General features: G+C 38.8%; 1 protein-coding gene across 1 annotated transcript; it reads right to left on the bottom strand.

Annotated features, from left to right (window-relative positions):
- Nucleotides 1-1,279: 1,279 nt before the first annotated feature.
- ctdspl3 (CTD (carboxy-terminal domain, RNA polymerase II, polypeptide A) small phosphatase like 3) lies at nt 1,280-13,952 on the bottom strand. Its single transcript, XM_030131405.1, has 11 exons — nt 13,655-13,952; nt 10,528-10,651; nt 10,270-10,413; nt 9,581-9,695; nt 7,564-7,675; nt 7,372-7,458; nt 6,825-6,887; nt 6,473-6,552; nt 3,542-3,668; nt 3,325-3,420; nt 1,280-2,064 (listed from the first exon to the last, which is right to left on the bottom strand). The coding sequence occupies exons 1-11, from the start codon at nt 13,778-13,780 to the stop codon at nt 1,999-2,001; spliced, it is 1,140 nt and encodes a 379-aa protein (XP_029987265.1). The 5' UTR covers nt 13,781-13,952; the 3' UTR covers nt 1,280-1,998.
- Between the last annotated feature and the right edge of the window lie 820 nt (nt 13,953-14,772).

Genomic DNA, 14,772 nt, shown 5'->3' with positions numbered 1-14,772 from the left:
GAACCCTGCAGCATTAAAAACTGTGTAGACCATGAGAACAGGCTTTAGGCTAGGACTGAACAGTAGGACTAATTAGAGTTCAAACATTAGGCTGAGCACATTATTTATTATATATCATACTGTAATTACTCTATATTATATTTAATAATAATGTGTGTTTTAAATTAATAGCCCAATTAGCTCAATGATAATAGCCTAATAATGTATTTCTCTTATTAGAACCTCTGATTATTGCCATAATCTCTGTTTTATCCAGTTTTCATTCACACCTCCATGTCTTGATGTCATAGTTTGCCTATACTGTTTTTTTTTTCTCAATTAGGCCATCGGTTCAAACTTTAAACATCATGGCATTATCAACTATAGGAGAGTTTTCTTTCTACGTAAAGTACTTAAGGTACAAAAATGGGCCATTTCGAAAGGGTACAGAAATGTCTCTCAAAAAAGTACACCCCCAGCGACAAGCATTTGTAGCCTTTTAAGTACAAGCTGGTACCTCTGTTTTTGAGAGTGTATGAGTCCTTTAAGGTTTATTCAAGGTTAATACTGAAGGAAATATTGCATTTTTTGTCATGCACAGGTAGTTTTTCGGTTAATAGGTTGCAAAAACACATTTGTAGTATGTGTGACAGGCTTTTAATGCTTTTTAGGATAATTTTAAAATAAATTTAAGATCATTCTATTATTCAGACTTTACAAAATAAGCTTTATGAAAGATTAAAGTGAGTTTGATTTGGTTTAGTTGAAAATTTTAAGCGACAAATGTGGACATTGACAGAAGACAAACCAATAGAAAAAACTGAATTAGATTAAATATGAGTGAAATTGGGATATAACAAATCTGGTTGTAAGATACTTTAATGGCTTGTAATGTCTAATATACCAATAACTTCATCAGGACTTGCACATGCTTAGTTTTATTCATTTTGTTGCACCTTTTAGATTAAGAAAAGGTTTGTTGCAATTTTCCTTGTTTTGCTTGATTCAACAGGACTTTTTTTGTAGATTAATGTGGACGTAACTTTAACAATTGATAAGATGTTTGATCAATAAAATGTCAGAATATGGTGAAAATGTTGCTTTTTCTGGTCTGTATTGTAAATACACCAGGAAATATTAAGAATGTGGAATTAGAGGTTCACATTTCAACTCAAACAATTTGGTCGCTCATCAAAACAGTTTCACATTAAACCAAAATAATTGAATAAGTCAGATTTCTACATTCATTCACTCAGTCATTCAGTGGATGAATCCATTTCTACATTACACATCTTTTCCATTTGCTCTCCTGCTGAACCTTCATTTTCCTGCTCAACAGGAAGTGATGAGTTCTATTATTTCAGCAGCAGGAAGAACATTTTGGAATATTTCTAAAAAAGAGCAGCATCTATCAGCGTTCACCCAAAACCCACAATCAACAGCAGAAACATTAATAAAAACAAAAGATCTGTGTTTTTATTGTGTTGTTGAAGATTTTTACTGCTTTAATTGTACAGCACTTTGGTCATTATTATTTTAATGGGCTTTATAAATAAATAAATGTGGACTGATTTGGAGAAAACCATGGTAAAGACATTGGTTACAAACTACATACAAAAATCAAAACAAATCATTTTAAGTTTCCCATTTATTACTGATTCACTTTATTGCATAAAAAAGTAAATATGTAAAATATACAGCGATAACAGATGTTGATTATTATAATCAATAAATTAAAAATCTCACTATAAAGAAAGTATTTCAAGTGGTGATGTGTAAAACACACTGGGTAGAGGTTTATTGCCCTGTGGAATGAGTCAGGGGTAAATGGGGGGGGGGGGGGGGGGGGGTCGTTTGGTGACGGATGACCAGCAGCATGTTTGGAATACCGATGGTTGGTCTTTTAAAACTGTTGGGACAAGAGGAGGTCCGCCGCTTGCTGTCGCGTTCTGCTTTTAGCCAAAGCAAAGAAGAATGCAAGCATGAGCTGTGAAAGTCAATGCAGGAGGTTAAAGAGCGTCAGTCCTCCGACAGCAGCCGGTGGAAGTGGTCCTTCCTCTTCTTCAGCACCTCCCGAAAGTCCTCCTGAAACAACAGGACAGCAGATATCAGCCTGGAACGATGAGGCCGGGGGAGGAAGGACGACGGGCAGATGCTGCGGCAGATAAACCTCTGAAAACGGTCAAATATGGAGCTGGGAAAGGCCGCAGATCCTCCAGATTAAGGAGTCAAAGGCTCATGGATGCTCTCATCACTCTCACTACAACGGATGAGAAGAAGCGACTAAAGACGGGTCGTAAAGGTTTATGACACGCCAGTGTTTGTTACTGCTCTGGTTGAGTCTGAGATCTTCATTCCAGCGTCACAGGAAGCTGCTGTAAACTAACAAACAGCAAACAAACTGGAGACGCAGGAGGACGTTTAGCAGCTGAAGGACCTCAGATCAACCCCGGGCCTTAATGAAGCCCAGGACACAGTAAATATTTGACCTAAACATGACGCTGCATGTGTAAACAGACCTGTGTGATGTACATATCGACTTTATGAAGGTGGCGCTCGGTCAGCCGCCGTGTTTACAGTTTGTACTGCCCCTAAGAGGCCAAAGAGGTTCATTACAGGCTGTTTTATTCTCTGAGCACGCTCTTTAAACCCTTAAAGACCTAAAGAGTAAACTGTAACCAAAAGCCTCCACTGATGTAAAGTGTTTAATACCTGCTGATCCACTAATCCTATCAGTACACATAAATAATTGGTATAAAATACAGTTTATCATCTTATGACAAAAAAAGACAGTGGTTGTGATTTTGTTGAAAAAGTCACTTTTCCTTCAGTTTTCTTTTTTTACTTCATTCTCTTAGATTTCTAAAGTTTCTTTTTACCATGTTGCCTATATGTGCCTTTAAAATTCCACTGGGAACAAATAAAGTTTTTTTTTTAGCTATTTTTTTAAAAATCCAATTTGAATCAAATGCTGGCTTTTTGGAGCTGGAAGTGACCATATTTGGACAAAAAAGGTGGCACTGTGGGAGCACAAAGGGTCATGCTAAATGTTAGCTTACAGACTTGGTAAAACGGTAAACCTCATTAAACCTTGGGTAACAAAGCAAACTTTGTAGTCTCAGTGAAACTGATGAGTAGAGCTGCCTGTCACGAAAAATCCATCAATCACAGCTGTCAATCAAAGCCTAACATGGCAGATGTCAAACCTTCTGTCCAACCTGAGATCTGATAAATGGAGGAAAATTGAAAATGAACCCGATCACTTACTTGAGTTTCCAAATAAAACACGAGATTAAAAAGAGTCTTGTAAATCATGGTCTGTAGTGTTGACTGGTGTCGACTCACCGCTGCAGACAGTTTGTCCAGGTAGGGGATGAGCCTCTGGAGTTCTCGGTCCTCGGGTTCTCCAGACCAGCTCTTGATGGGTATAGTGTTCATCAGCTACGAGGAGAAGGTGGTTGTTACGTTTTTACTGTGATCTGTTACCAGAACCTTCTGCCTCCACTCTGACCAATAAAAACACTTCATTCAAAGTCTTGACGTTATATAAGGCGGGGCTTACGTGGTACGGGTAGGTGTGCGGTGCATTGTCAAGGACCACCGTCTTGGTGAGATCTCTGCCGAGGACGCTTAGGTCTTTGATATAGTGGCCGAGGACGCAGGCGCAGTCTTCCTGGTACAGACGATGCCTACGATGAAGCAACCGTTTAGGAAAACATCCTGACAAGTATTTAGTGTAACACACACGACCCGGAAAACCACAGCAGAGTGATATTTAACCATAGACACTAATGGAAAACTCATTAGTTCTGTCCACATCCTTAGAACATGGACACGCCTGCTCTTTGACACTGATGAATCCACACACTAAAGACCAGACACAAGTACAGCAGTAATAAATGTGTTTACACCACGGAAAAAATGTTTTAAGCACCAGATAAAACTGAACAAATTAATAAACAAACAGTATTCTCCGTCTTTAACGCCAGTGGTCTGTCCACTGATGCCACTACGACTGGACAAATGGAGCCTGGATGCAGCTTTACTGGACTTCTACATGTCAGAGTCAGGACCTGAGAATCCTAAGACCACTCCTATATATCCTCTACATCAGGGGTGTCAAACATGGGGCCAAATGATCCAGTTACACTGATAATATTAAGAGTCCAGGATGTTCAGGGACCACATACAGCTCAATGTGATCTCAAGTAAAATGAGGCTTGTGGCGTCGGGGGTTGACAGCAAGGGTACTGTAATTTCTGGTCTATAAGCAGATACTTTTTTCCACACGCTGTGAACCCATGGCTCAAAAATGATGTGGCCAATTTATGTTTTCTGGGCTAATGATTGATCCGGCTGTTGAAGAAGGAAATAGAGCTGTTGCATGTAAGCTTGGCATCAACTAATCGATGGTGAGACGTTGGAGACGGGGTGGGTGCGGCTTATAGTCCGGAAAGTACGGTACATCCCCGAAATCCCCCCAATCCTCTGCTATATCAGGGTTTCTGCAGGTACCAGCAAATCTAATTTAATGCCCTTTTTAATGCCACTTTAAACAAAGTTAATGCTCATGTCCAACTGCAGATACAGTTTTATGACGGTTTACTGTCAACAGGCTTTAACCAGGTTCTGAATAGTTCCTCCTTCAATCACTTCTGCTGAAACTTGCATTTTCCCACATTTGCTAATATTCCCTCACTCTTTCACCACGGCGTGAACACGCTTACAGCACGTTGCATTCTAAGCATCTGGTGTTGTGACTTCATGTATTGGCTGTAAACAAAAGCCAATTAAAGGGTTCACCCTGTCAATCATTACACTATACTTCCGATCAAAACTATTAAATGTTTATATAATCAAAATAAATCGGGAATAACAATACTTTTGTTCCCATCAAGTGTATTTCATTTTTTAATGCCTCTGGACATCAAATTTAATGCTTTTTAATGCCATTTAAGGCCTTAATTTTCACAAAATCTGTTTAATGACTTTTAATGCTTTTTAATGACCCCATAAACCTTCTATATAAATATATCCATGATAATTGTTAGACAATTGATAGGAACTAAATTTGAGCTACATGGACCTGATAGTGGCAGAATAATGGTCAGAAAACCAATTTTTCCCACAAAACTCCACCTAGGGAATGAAAATGACCCCATATGAACTCTGGATGGTAGACAGAACATGGACATTTGGAAGACGATCATTCTGAATCAAATTTTTATCTCAATCGGCCTATTATTGCTTGATTTATGTCCAAAAACCTGATTTTCAACTAAAGCACCCCCATGTGGATGACATAATATTCATAGAGAAGCTGAAATCGATAGGGTTCTTCCACTAGGGGTCCACTATGTTGGTTATCAAAGGAGAAGAAATCCAACCAAATCTGTCCTAGTTATTGCCTTCACACGAAGTTGTATGCAGGATTCCTACAGGTTTCTACAACTTAAATTTAAGACATTTTAAAGACTACTTAGAACAGAATTTAATGCCCATTTCACGGCCATACTGGCAAAAATTTGCAACTCCTAAAATTTAGGAAAATTTATTTATTTACTCCAATGCCTTTCCCATTGTTCAGAGTCATTTCTCACCAAGGGGTGCAAAGTTGATTTAATTGGTTTTCCCCTGTAAGTCGCTTTGGAAAAAAGCGTCTGCCAAATGCGTAAACATAAACATAAGTTAGCAATAATTGGTTCCCAATTTCAATATAAATTGTCGAGTTGGAACGGGTGGTACTGAGTCAACTAACGTTACCTTCTATGAAGCTTGGACATTTCCCACATTTAAAGACAGTACAGTGAACAAGTTTATGTGAAATGAGCTTAAAACCTACCATATCAAATTTAATACCTTTTAAATATTTTTTAAGGTATTAAATGCAGATTTGTAAATTCAAGACTTTTAAGACTTTTTCAGACCCTGCAGGAACCCTGTGTATGAGCATGTAGACTGAGTGTAAATCAACCTTCGGTGTGGAGTCTGGATCTTTCAACAGTTTGGATACAGCTGTAAATCAGCCTTCATTTGTGTGTATATAATCACAGATTAAACTAACAGGATGCTACCAAAAGACACTTTATTTAATGACTTCTTATTTTCCTGCCACCATCAAGTGTTGGAAATTATGCTGCTCATGTTTATAAGATAAAACCGAGGAAAACAGTTTAATGGCCTGAATCCACAGGTCAGTTCCACACAATGCAGTATTTTCCAGCAATTATTTTCTCTAAATTTACTTTACTCAGAATAAAGCACTGTCCACACCAAAACTAGAATTATAACTATATTTTTTTTACTCATTACATGTTGGAGTTCAAGTGATAAATGACAGACGGATCACTTTCATAAAAACTCAGCCATTCAGAACACACGATTGCACCACAAACCGTCCCTTTAACAGTAGTGTGGGTCTGCGGTGAGTTAACACTGTGTCGTAAACCTGTAGCGGTTGAGAGCAGAGTTTATGAAACAAGTGGAAACGTACCGGAACAGTTTTCTCTGCGGGTCCAGGATGTCCATTATTTTCTCGGCGTACGTCTTCTTTGCACACGTGTAAACAAACAGCTGAAATGGAACAGACACAACAGCTGGAACGACTTCGTCCAAAGGATACATTTATGATTTTTGCAGCGATAAAAAGTGATTAAATCGAATGAGAAAAAAAATTAATATAAAAAGGGAAATGTGAGTGTTGAAGATGTATACAGAGGAGAGTCGATAGGTTTTAAAAACATGAATTATTTCCAGATAAAACTGAAACCAAACTGTGACTAAACCTACTGCAACAATAAACAAGAAAACCCGATTCCATGAGATGAACACTGTGATTTTCATACCTCGTAGTTTTTTGCCACCGACTGCAGAAACTCCTTCACATACGGCCGTAGAACCATGTAAACCTATGGGACAAAAGCACCGACAAAGTCAGGATGAGGTTCAAACAGAATCACCATGTTCTTCCATGTTTCCGACCTTCATCTTCTGACACCGTTTATCTCTTTTTCCATTAAACTAAGTCTTCATTAGTGCTGCATCAAGCCAAATTATAGTAAAATCAATTTGACAGGAACCACATGTTTTAGATGTATTGATGTTTACTTTTTTTACTCCAATCTTGCCATTACAGATTATTTTTGATAGTGATAATAATAATGGTGCAAAATCATGTAAAATTATACATTTGTTATTGAAAAATGACCCCAACTGTGTGTCTAAATCTTAAACACATTCTAAATATTATGTAATAAACAAAATGAACCACCTGTACATTCATTTGTCCCCAGTTTTAGCGAACTTGTATATGTACATGGTGCAGATGACTGGAGGTGTCCATCATCCTCCACTGTCTGCATCTATAAGTCAGGGTTTACAGCGTGTGTTCACCTTGTACTGATGGTCCTGGAAAGCCGTGTGGAAGCAGTACTGTGCATCCTCAATCACACTCAGAGAGCTGAACATCAGAGTCTCCTCCTGAGAGAACAGGAGTCATCAGCATCAGTAAATTTTAGTATCACAATGGAAACCTGAGAGTCAGTATCAGACTCGTTTACTGTGTTTTAGTCCAGATCTACTCACCAGGTCGACCACGAGCGTGGCCTCTGGAGTGCTCCGGGTCTTTGGAGGAATGTCTCTGAGCCGAGGCTGCGAATGTTGCGACTGTGATGGTATGTTTTTGATGAAAGTGAACCTAGAAAAGTAAATGATGACATTATTTTCATGACAAAACAAATCCAACCTGACAGACGCTGGCTCTCAGGGGATTGTGCAGCTTTCAACAAGGTGCACGGTGGTAGATTTACATGTGCTCGTGTGATGGTTGTTCATTGACTAACAACTCAACTACAACCCTAATCACATCTCTGTTGCCTGCATTCATCACAGCCTGCACAATGACTTCAGTAAAATGTTCATAGGTTGATTGCTCATGTTCTTCAGTGTTTCTCTTATGATCCACTAGACACTTGTTTAGAAATGAGTTGTCTAATGTTAAAAACAGCAGGCTCTGGTTATACAGAGAAACTCGAGCACTTTTATGCCATTATTAATGTAATTTAGGACCCACTTCATTTCATGTCCTTTTTTCAGGACATCAGTAATGATCAAATTGACAGAAGACTGCTTTGATATTCGTCATTTTGACCATTACTGCTATCAGCTTTTTAAAGTATTCAATGGCTGATACAATGCATCAAACTTAAAAAGGGGATATTTTAGCTCTGATGCAGCCGGCTGTCTCAGCTCCATGCATTGTCCCTCCCACAGCACCAACTGATTGGTTACATGGTACATGCCAATCGACAGTGGAAGCTCTGTGTGTGTGTGTGTGTGTGAAAACTGGGCAGACACATGGAGAAGAAGCCGCTCTGAGCCAGGTGTGCAGGCTTACATGAAAGTAAATTCAGGCAGCAGATTTTGCCAAAGTTGTAATAAACATCACAATCCTTTACAACCCATTGCTCCAAATAATGTTACTGAAAGTCCCAATATATGAACGCAATAAGTGAAAGCAATGTGAAGCAATGCTTAGCAACTAGCTTTTACCATGTAACTTAGCTTTGAGTAGCCCCACCTCTTCTGTCTGTATCACTATGAGACTGCTCGGTAATCATAACGATAGGAAAATAGTTCCTGATAGTTGTAAGGTGTGTGTGTGAGGGACAGTAAAAACCTGCAGTAAAATTAGGTTGGTTATTGGATGGCTGATAAGCTTAGCCTTTCTCCTCATCTCTGTCTCATTAGAACCAGACAGTCACTGGATTATAGCATTGATGAGTGTGCACAGTGCTCATTAATGGACATTTATAAACATGCCAGTGTTAGCCAAGCCGGCTAACTTACAACTGCAGTCCACTGGCATGGTGTTAATGCTGGGATAGTGAAGTATGTGTGAAATTAGAAAGTGTAGAGGAGCAGAGTGAGAGACAGCACTTGGAAAATGTTTAAAGGTGCGGGAGACTTTTGTGAGCAATTTTTCATCAAATCTGTAAAACCTCTGTCATAGCCTAAGTATCACAAATCTGGAAGTCTTTCTGTGATTACTCACCTGAATCTCTTGCATTACGGTGAACAATTTCGAAGTGCCATCTACCATAAACAAAGCCATGTGTTTACATTCAGAACCAGGAGGGAACTTGGGCATCTTCGGAATTTTTTGTCGCGACGTGCATTGTGGGAAACGGAGACCTGTGCTGCCGCTGCAGGGAGGTTCGCGCAGCCGCCTGCCGCTTTGTTTATGGTGGATGGCACTTTGAAATTGTTCACCGTAATGCAAGAGATTCAGGTGAGTAATCACAGAAAGACTTACGGATTTGTGATACTTAGGCTATGACTGAGGTTTTACACATTTGATGACAAATTGCTCATGAAAGTCTCCCGCACCTTTAACAACTCATGATCCCAGGATATTTTACTTTACTTTTTTCCATTTTGAGAGATCCCAAGTGTTTGAAAATGACATTGTCAGATGAAGTGTGTCTGAAGCTCTCTTAATAATTAAAATAAATACTGTATGAACCATTGAAATATTCAGAAACCACGGCTCATCCTTGACTAGTACACATGACACAAATAGTTAAAGTGTTCTCAAACTTACGGACTGAAGACATCATCGTCTTCATCTTCTCCTGCCAGCAGGTCAACGGATCCATATCCAAATACACCCTGCTCTGGACTCATCAGCACATTATTTCCATTTCCTGCATGCATGTCTGGACAGAAAACACAACATTTAGGCATCACAACTTTAAAGAAAGGCACAATCATGATCTGATGGTCCATGTGTTCTCACAGCAATTGGATATGAAGAAGAGAATATAAAACAAAAACTATAAAAGTAACTTCCAAACACTTTAAGAAGCAGAAAATGCCAAAACAAGAGCATCAGAGGCAGAGGCTTTATATTTTTCTGCATCTCGTCTGCTAAAGCCTATCACTCATTCAGTGTTTCAGCATTTTCAGAAGACAGCTTTCTACTGTGTCTGTTCTGTCTGAATCACATAACAGACGAGTCATACTGGAACATAACAGGACACAGAGTCCTTCCCCAGTAAAATAAACACTGCCCGTCAGTAGACCACATTAATACACACTGAACAGCTTGAGTCGCTCACTCTACTCTGTCTATTTCATGACCACAAACCACCTCAAAGATGCCTGTGTATTTTATTCTGTGGCTGGTAAGTGAGTTTACTCTACCAGCCACTTTGGTCGACAGAATAGAAAACAGAGGGAGTAGGTTGTAAAAAAACTCAAGTGGATTTGAGAATCAGATGCTGTACTCACTCTCTTTGCTGGGTGTGAGGAAACGCACAATTGGTGAGTAGAGATTTCTGGTTGTTGATGAGTTTTGAGGAGTCAGTGCTTGAATCTCTGACAGAATGCGCTCAGGCCTCATGATGGACCTGATGGGAGTCTGGAAGGCCAGAGCTATACGACACAAACAAGAACAGAGAACCATGTAAAGTCAGGAAGAGAAAATAGATAATTCACGTAAAGAACCCTTGAAAATGTGAACCATTGTGCATTTATGATCGTCTGTACCTCTTTCCTGGTCATCAACAGCTATGGCTCTTTTCCGTGGCCGCATGCGGGGGAGCGGTCGCCTTCTGAAGGTGGGAATGTCATCGTCTGAATCGTGGGAGTCATTATGCACAGGACTGTCAACCTGCACAATAAAGAAAAGGAGCTTCATAAAAAGAGTTTTATTAACCTGTTAAACCCTGGATTATTTGTTTCTAGTCAAAATTATTTCAGTGGAACACAAAACAATGGATTAGCAAATAGCAGAAGCCTCATTCATTTAAAACCAAATTATGATCAGAAAACAGCAAAAGGAAGACAAAATTCATAATCACCACTTCATAATGTGACCTTTATTTTGCTCTTCTTTGTTTCGTTCAGTGAGTTTTAGCAGTAGAAGATAATACTTGTACTGTTGGATCTGCTTAGTGTTAGCAAAGCGCTGCAAAGTTTGTCTCGTTGGTTGGTTTTATGAAATTATTCATGGCATACGTTGGTCTCAAATCGTCAAATATCTAAACAATGCTAACAATCTAAGTGCTTAATGTTTGAGTTGTGTTTTTGTTTTCCAAAAATTAGTTCTGTTGAGATTTTAGCTGACCTTCTTCGGGTTACGTTGATGTATAGCATGTGTATATTTAGACAAGTGCTGCGTAGTGTTACCACGGCAACACAGACGGAACAGCGGCTGCCCCTGGTACTGTAACTGGCTAACGCTTCTGCAGGATGACAAGGCATTTCAGTCTCTCTTCTTCATTCTATTTTCAACCAGTAGTGGCTGACATTTTGACATATTTATGTATATAGTGACATTCAGGTAATAGATACAATAATATGACTGCACAGTATTAGTCACTGCGTTTAAAGTAAAACTGACCATATAGATTACTATCTGGATATTAAATGGTCACCATACAGCCATAGTAACAAATAAATAAAGGATGAAAAGACACTACATGCCTGTACAGGTTTAAATGTTAATACAGTAAAGACTGAGAAGAGCAATGATAATTTCTAAACATACACTTTAATGTCTGTTCCTCCTCTACTGTGCATTATGGGAATATGAATCACTATCATTGCTGTAAATGTGTCACCACTGGGAAATGTAGGTTTGTCGTAATTAACCCACGATGACACCAGGGCAAAATGCTCATATGTGAAATGTGAACAGAACTATTTTAGATCGCATGTAAACTGTGCAGGCTTCATACATGTAAAGAGACTGCATTACATGTGTCCTGCTGACCTACTTACTGGGACCCTCTTTCACATGTGACTGGGCTATTTAATCCTCTGTTGGACCAGACAGCACGTCACGACCCTCCACAGCCTTAAACTCACAACCTCCTGCTGGGATGAGGATCATAAACCCTGTAGAGAATCACCGGCTGATGTCTATGGTAAACACTTAAAACAATTGTAAACTACAAGATGACCAGGAGGTGTCTAATTTACTTATTTAAAGACAGGTTTGTCTTGGTTTCTACAGGACTTAGATGTTATGGTTCCATGTACCTATTTGATCAGAAACTATCACTTATCCATTTACTACGACTCATAAGTAGCACTAGATAACACAAGGTGTTTTCCCTCCTTTTATATATATATATATATATATATATATATATATATATATATATATATATATATATATATATATATCTGGGGTGCATTAAAAGTTACTAAAAATTACTTTTTGCAGATGGAATGGTTGTAGTCTTTCCACCGTGGACTTGAGATTATAACAATGCATGCAAAAATTGTTATAATAATAGACTGTGAGCGATTTAGTCCAAAATATAACATTTTCTTCCAAGATGACCCTCAGACTCACCACCCATGCACTTAAAATGCCTCCACACAGACATTATCCCAGCCATCTGAAAAACTAAGGCCAACAATGCAACATATTGAATCAATTTAGCTGAGTATTTGCCGTCTGAAAAACATGAATAATGAGGTTTTCTCCTGTGGAAATGAGGGTGGCCCCAATATATCATCCAGTGTTTGTTGATAGCAGTATTAGCATATAAAATATCTTTTCAACAATGGTAGTGTTGTGTTAAAGTAAAAAGAAATTGTATGTTTTAATCAGATAATGTGATGTAAGACTGATAGTAACTATTTCTATGTTTTGAAAGGTTTCTTTGTCAAGGGAGAACAAATAACAAAACAAAAAAAACAAAAAGTAACATCAATATCAGCAAAGAATTTTGCAGTTGGTGCATCCCTACTGGAAATCCTTGTTGATGAAAACAAACAAACAAACAAACAAAAAACTCAAAATACCACCTTAAGTGAGTTTCAGCCCTAGTGATGCAGTGATGAATCAATAACTACATATTTTAATGAATATAGATGTACAAGATAAATTTATTTCCCTGAAAGGATGAATGAAATGCACTTTTGACTTATTGTGTGCATTTCTACTTGACAACAGCTGGTCTGTAAATTAAGTGGCTTAACTTTACTAGAGACAAAAGACAAATGACCTGCCCTTTGCAGACGATAAAAGTTAACATAGTAAAGTTATCGTCCACATAATTTGGGAAACAACAATAACACAGTAAGACTAGCCTGACTGAATGACAACAAACTACGATGGAAACAGACTCAGCTTTGGAGTCTTTTTCCTTTTTACATGACTTAAAACGCTTGGCTGCTGTGTTTTATTGTGATAATACAGAAATACAAGTTCTGCTTTTCACAACATTTATCTGATGATGTCAGTTAAGCTAGCTAAAACAGAGTAACCGTGTTACTTTAATGTTATTGTTAGCTAGCGTTGGATCCTGCAAACACACTTTGGCGGTATTGACATCAGACTTACTGACGCTAGACAGAATTAAACAGTGAACAGACAGAAGGGGTTCATTTCCTCCAGATGATACTCCATGGGTATATGACCCCCGGTGGGTGAGTTTAAAGCTCCTGGTCAACAAACCCCGGTAGCACCACAGTCTGTTTTATATTCACTACCGCGTCCAGACCCTGGTGCGGACCACAGCCACTTCTACAACTAATACCGCCGTTTTACTCACGGAATCCGGGCTTTATTCGTGTGTCTATAATCGGGTAACGTTTCCACACGGTTGTTGTTTGAGGAGCTCGCATTACGGTGTTTTTTTCTTTATTTTTTTTTTACCTGGGTTAGGAGCGGGCTTTCTGGCTCCGACGAGCGGATTCGTCTCGGCCTCGCTTTGTTGAACCGTCGGTTGATCCGCGGCGTCTCCGGAAGGGTCGTAACGTTCTTTTGAGACCTCAGTCTCATTGTTCTTCTCTCCGTTGGGTCTTTAACTCTAAACCATATGAGTCCGGGCCGGTTCCAGGTGAGAACAGTGGTTAAATCTGGGGCTTTGTGCCTCTTCTCCGGTCCGCCTGGTTCTGTTCGGAGTCGTCCGCCGCTGTAGCTCCGCCCCCCTCAGCCCGGGTCTTCTCGAATCGCTCGTGGGTTTAAATCTGCCGGGCTCCCATAGGTCCACCAGTGTGAACACGGTAACGGGGCGGGGCTTAGCGAGCCCCGGCGACAACGTGAGGCCGTGGTCACGTTGCACTGGGTTATATGACAGAGTGTGGGTGGAGCCATGGAAATATACAGCCCACGAGACGATAAAATAGAATAAAATAAAATAAAATATGCAGTCCACATGATATAAAAAATAAAATAATACAGCTCACGACAGGATACAATAAAATAAAATAACATATGCAGTCCACAACATGATATAAATTTTTTTTTTTTTAAATTACAGCCCATGACAGGATATAATCAAATAAATAAAATAAAATAAATATTCAGCCCACGATACAGCTATGATAAGCACTGCACTCAGTAAGAGTATTAAAATATAATTAAAAAAAATCTTCATTTTTAAAAATTATATTCTAATACTCTTACTGAGTGCAGTGCTTATCACGTAAATAAATAAAATAAATATATTTTTAAAAAATTCTTCCATTGTCTGAGCTGCTTAGTCCTTGTGAAGGTTGCAAGGGTGCCAGTGCACACAACACAAAAAAATACAATAAAATGGAAACATTTAAAATAAAAATAATTACAGTTAAATAAAAAGTACAATAAAACACCAAATGTTCAAAAATGAAGTCAAATAAAATAAACATTGGTAGTTTTGGTAGTTCCGAGTGTGTTCTGGTACCAGACTGTCCCCTGCTGGTGACAGTTTGGAATACCAATACTACAAATACAAGGGGCTTCAAAGAGTTTGTAGAAAAAGGAGCTGGAAAAAAGAGTTTAAGTTATGA

Source organism: Sphaeramia orbicularis, chromosome 4 (genome assembly GCF_902148855.1).
Source record: "Sphaeramia orbicularis chromosome 4, fSphaOr1.1, whole genome shotgun sequence".
In the NCBI taxonomy this organism is placed as follows: Eukaryota; Metazoa; Chordata; class Actinopteri; order Kurtiformes; family Apogonidae; genus Sphaeramia; species Sphaeramia orbicularis.
The sequence above is the reverse complement of the archived record's forward strand: the minus strand, read 5'-3'. Positions and strand labels throughout refer to the sequence as shown.

Excerpts from the sequence above, each read along its gene's own strand:
- ctdspl3 (XM_030131405.1), bottom strand. The coding sequence starts at position 13,780 with ATGAGACTGAGGTCTCAAAAGAACGTTACGACCCTTCCGGAGACGCCG. Across the intron at positions 3,669-6,472 it reads CCGCAGAGAAAACTGTTCCG|GCATCGTCTGTACCAGGAAG; the intron begins GTACGTTTCCAC and ends GCTTCATCGTAG. Across the intron at positions 3,421-3,541 it reads CGCACACCTACCCGTACCAC|CTGATGAACACTATACCCAT; the intron begins GTAAGCCCCGCC and ends TTCTCCTCGTAG.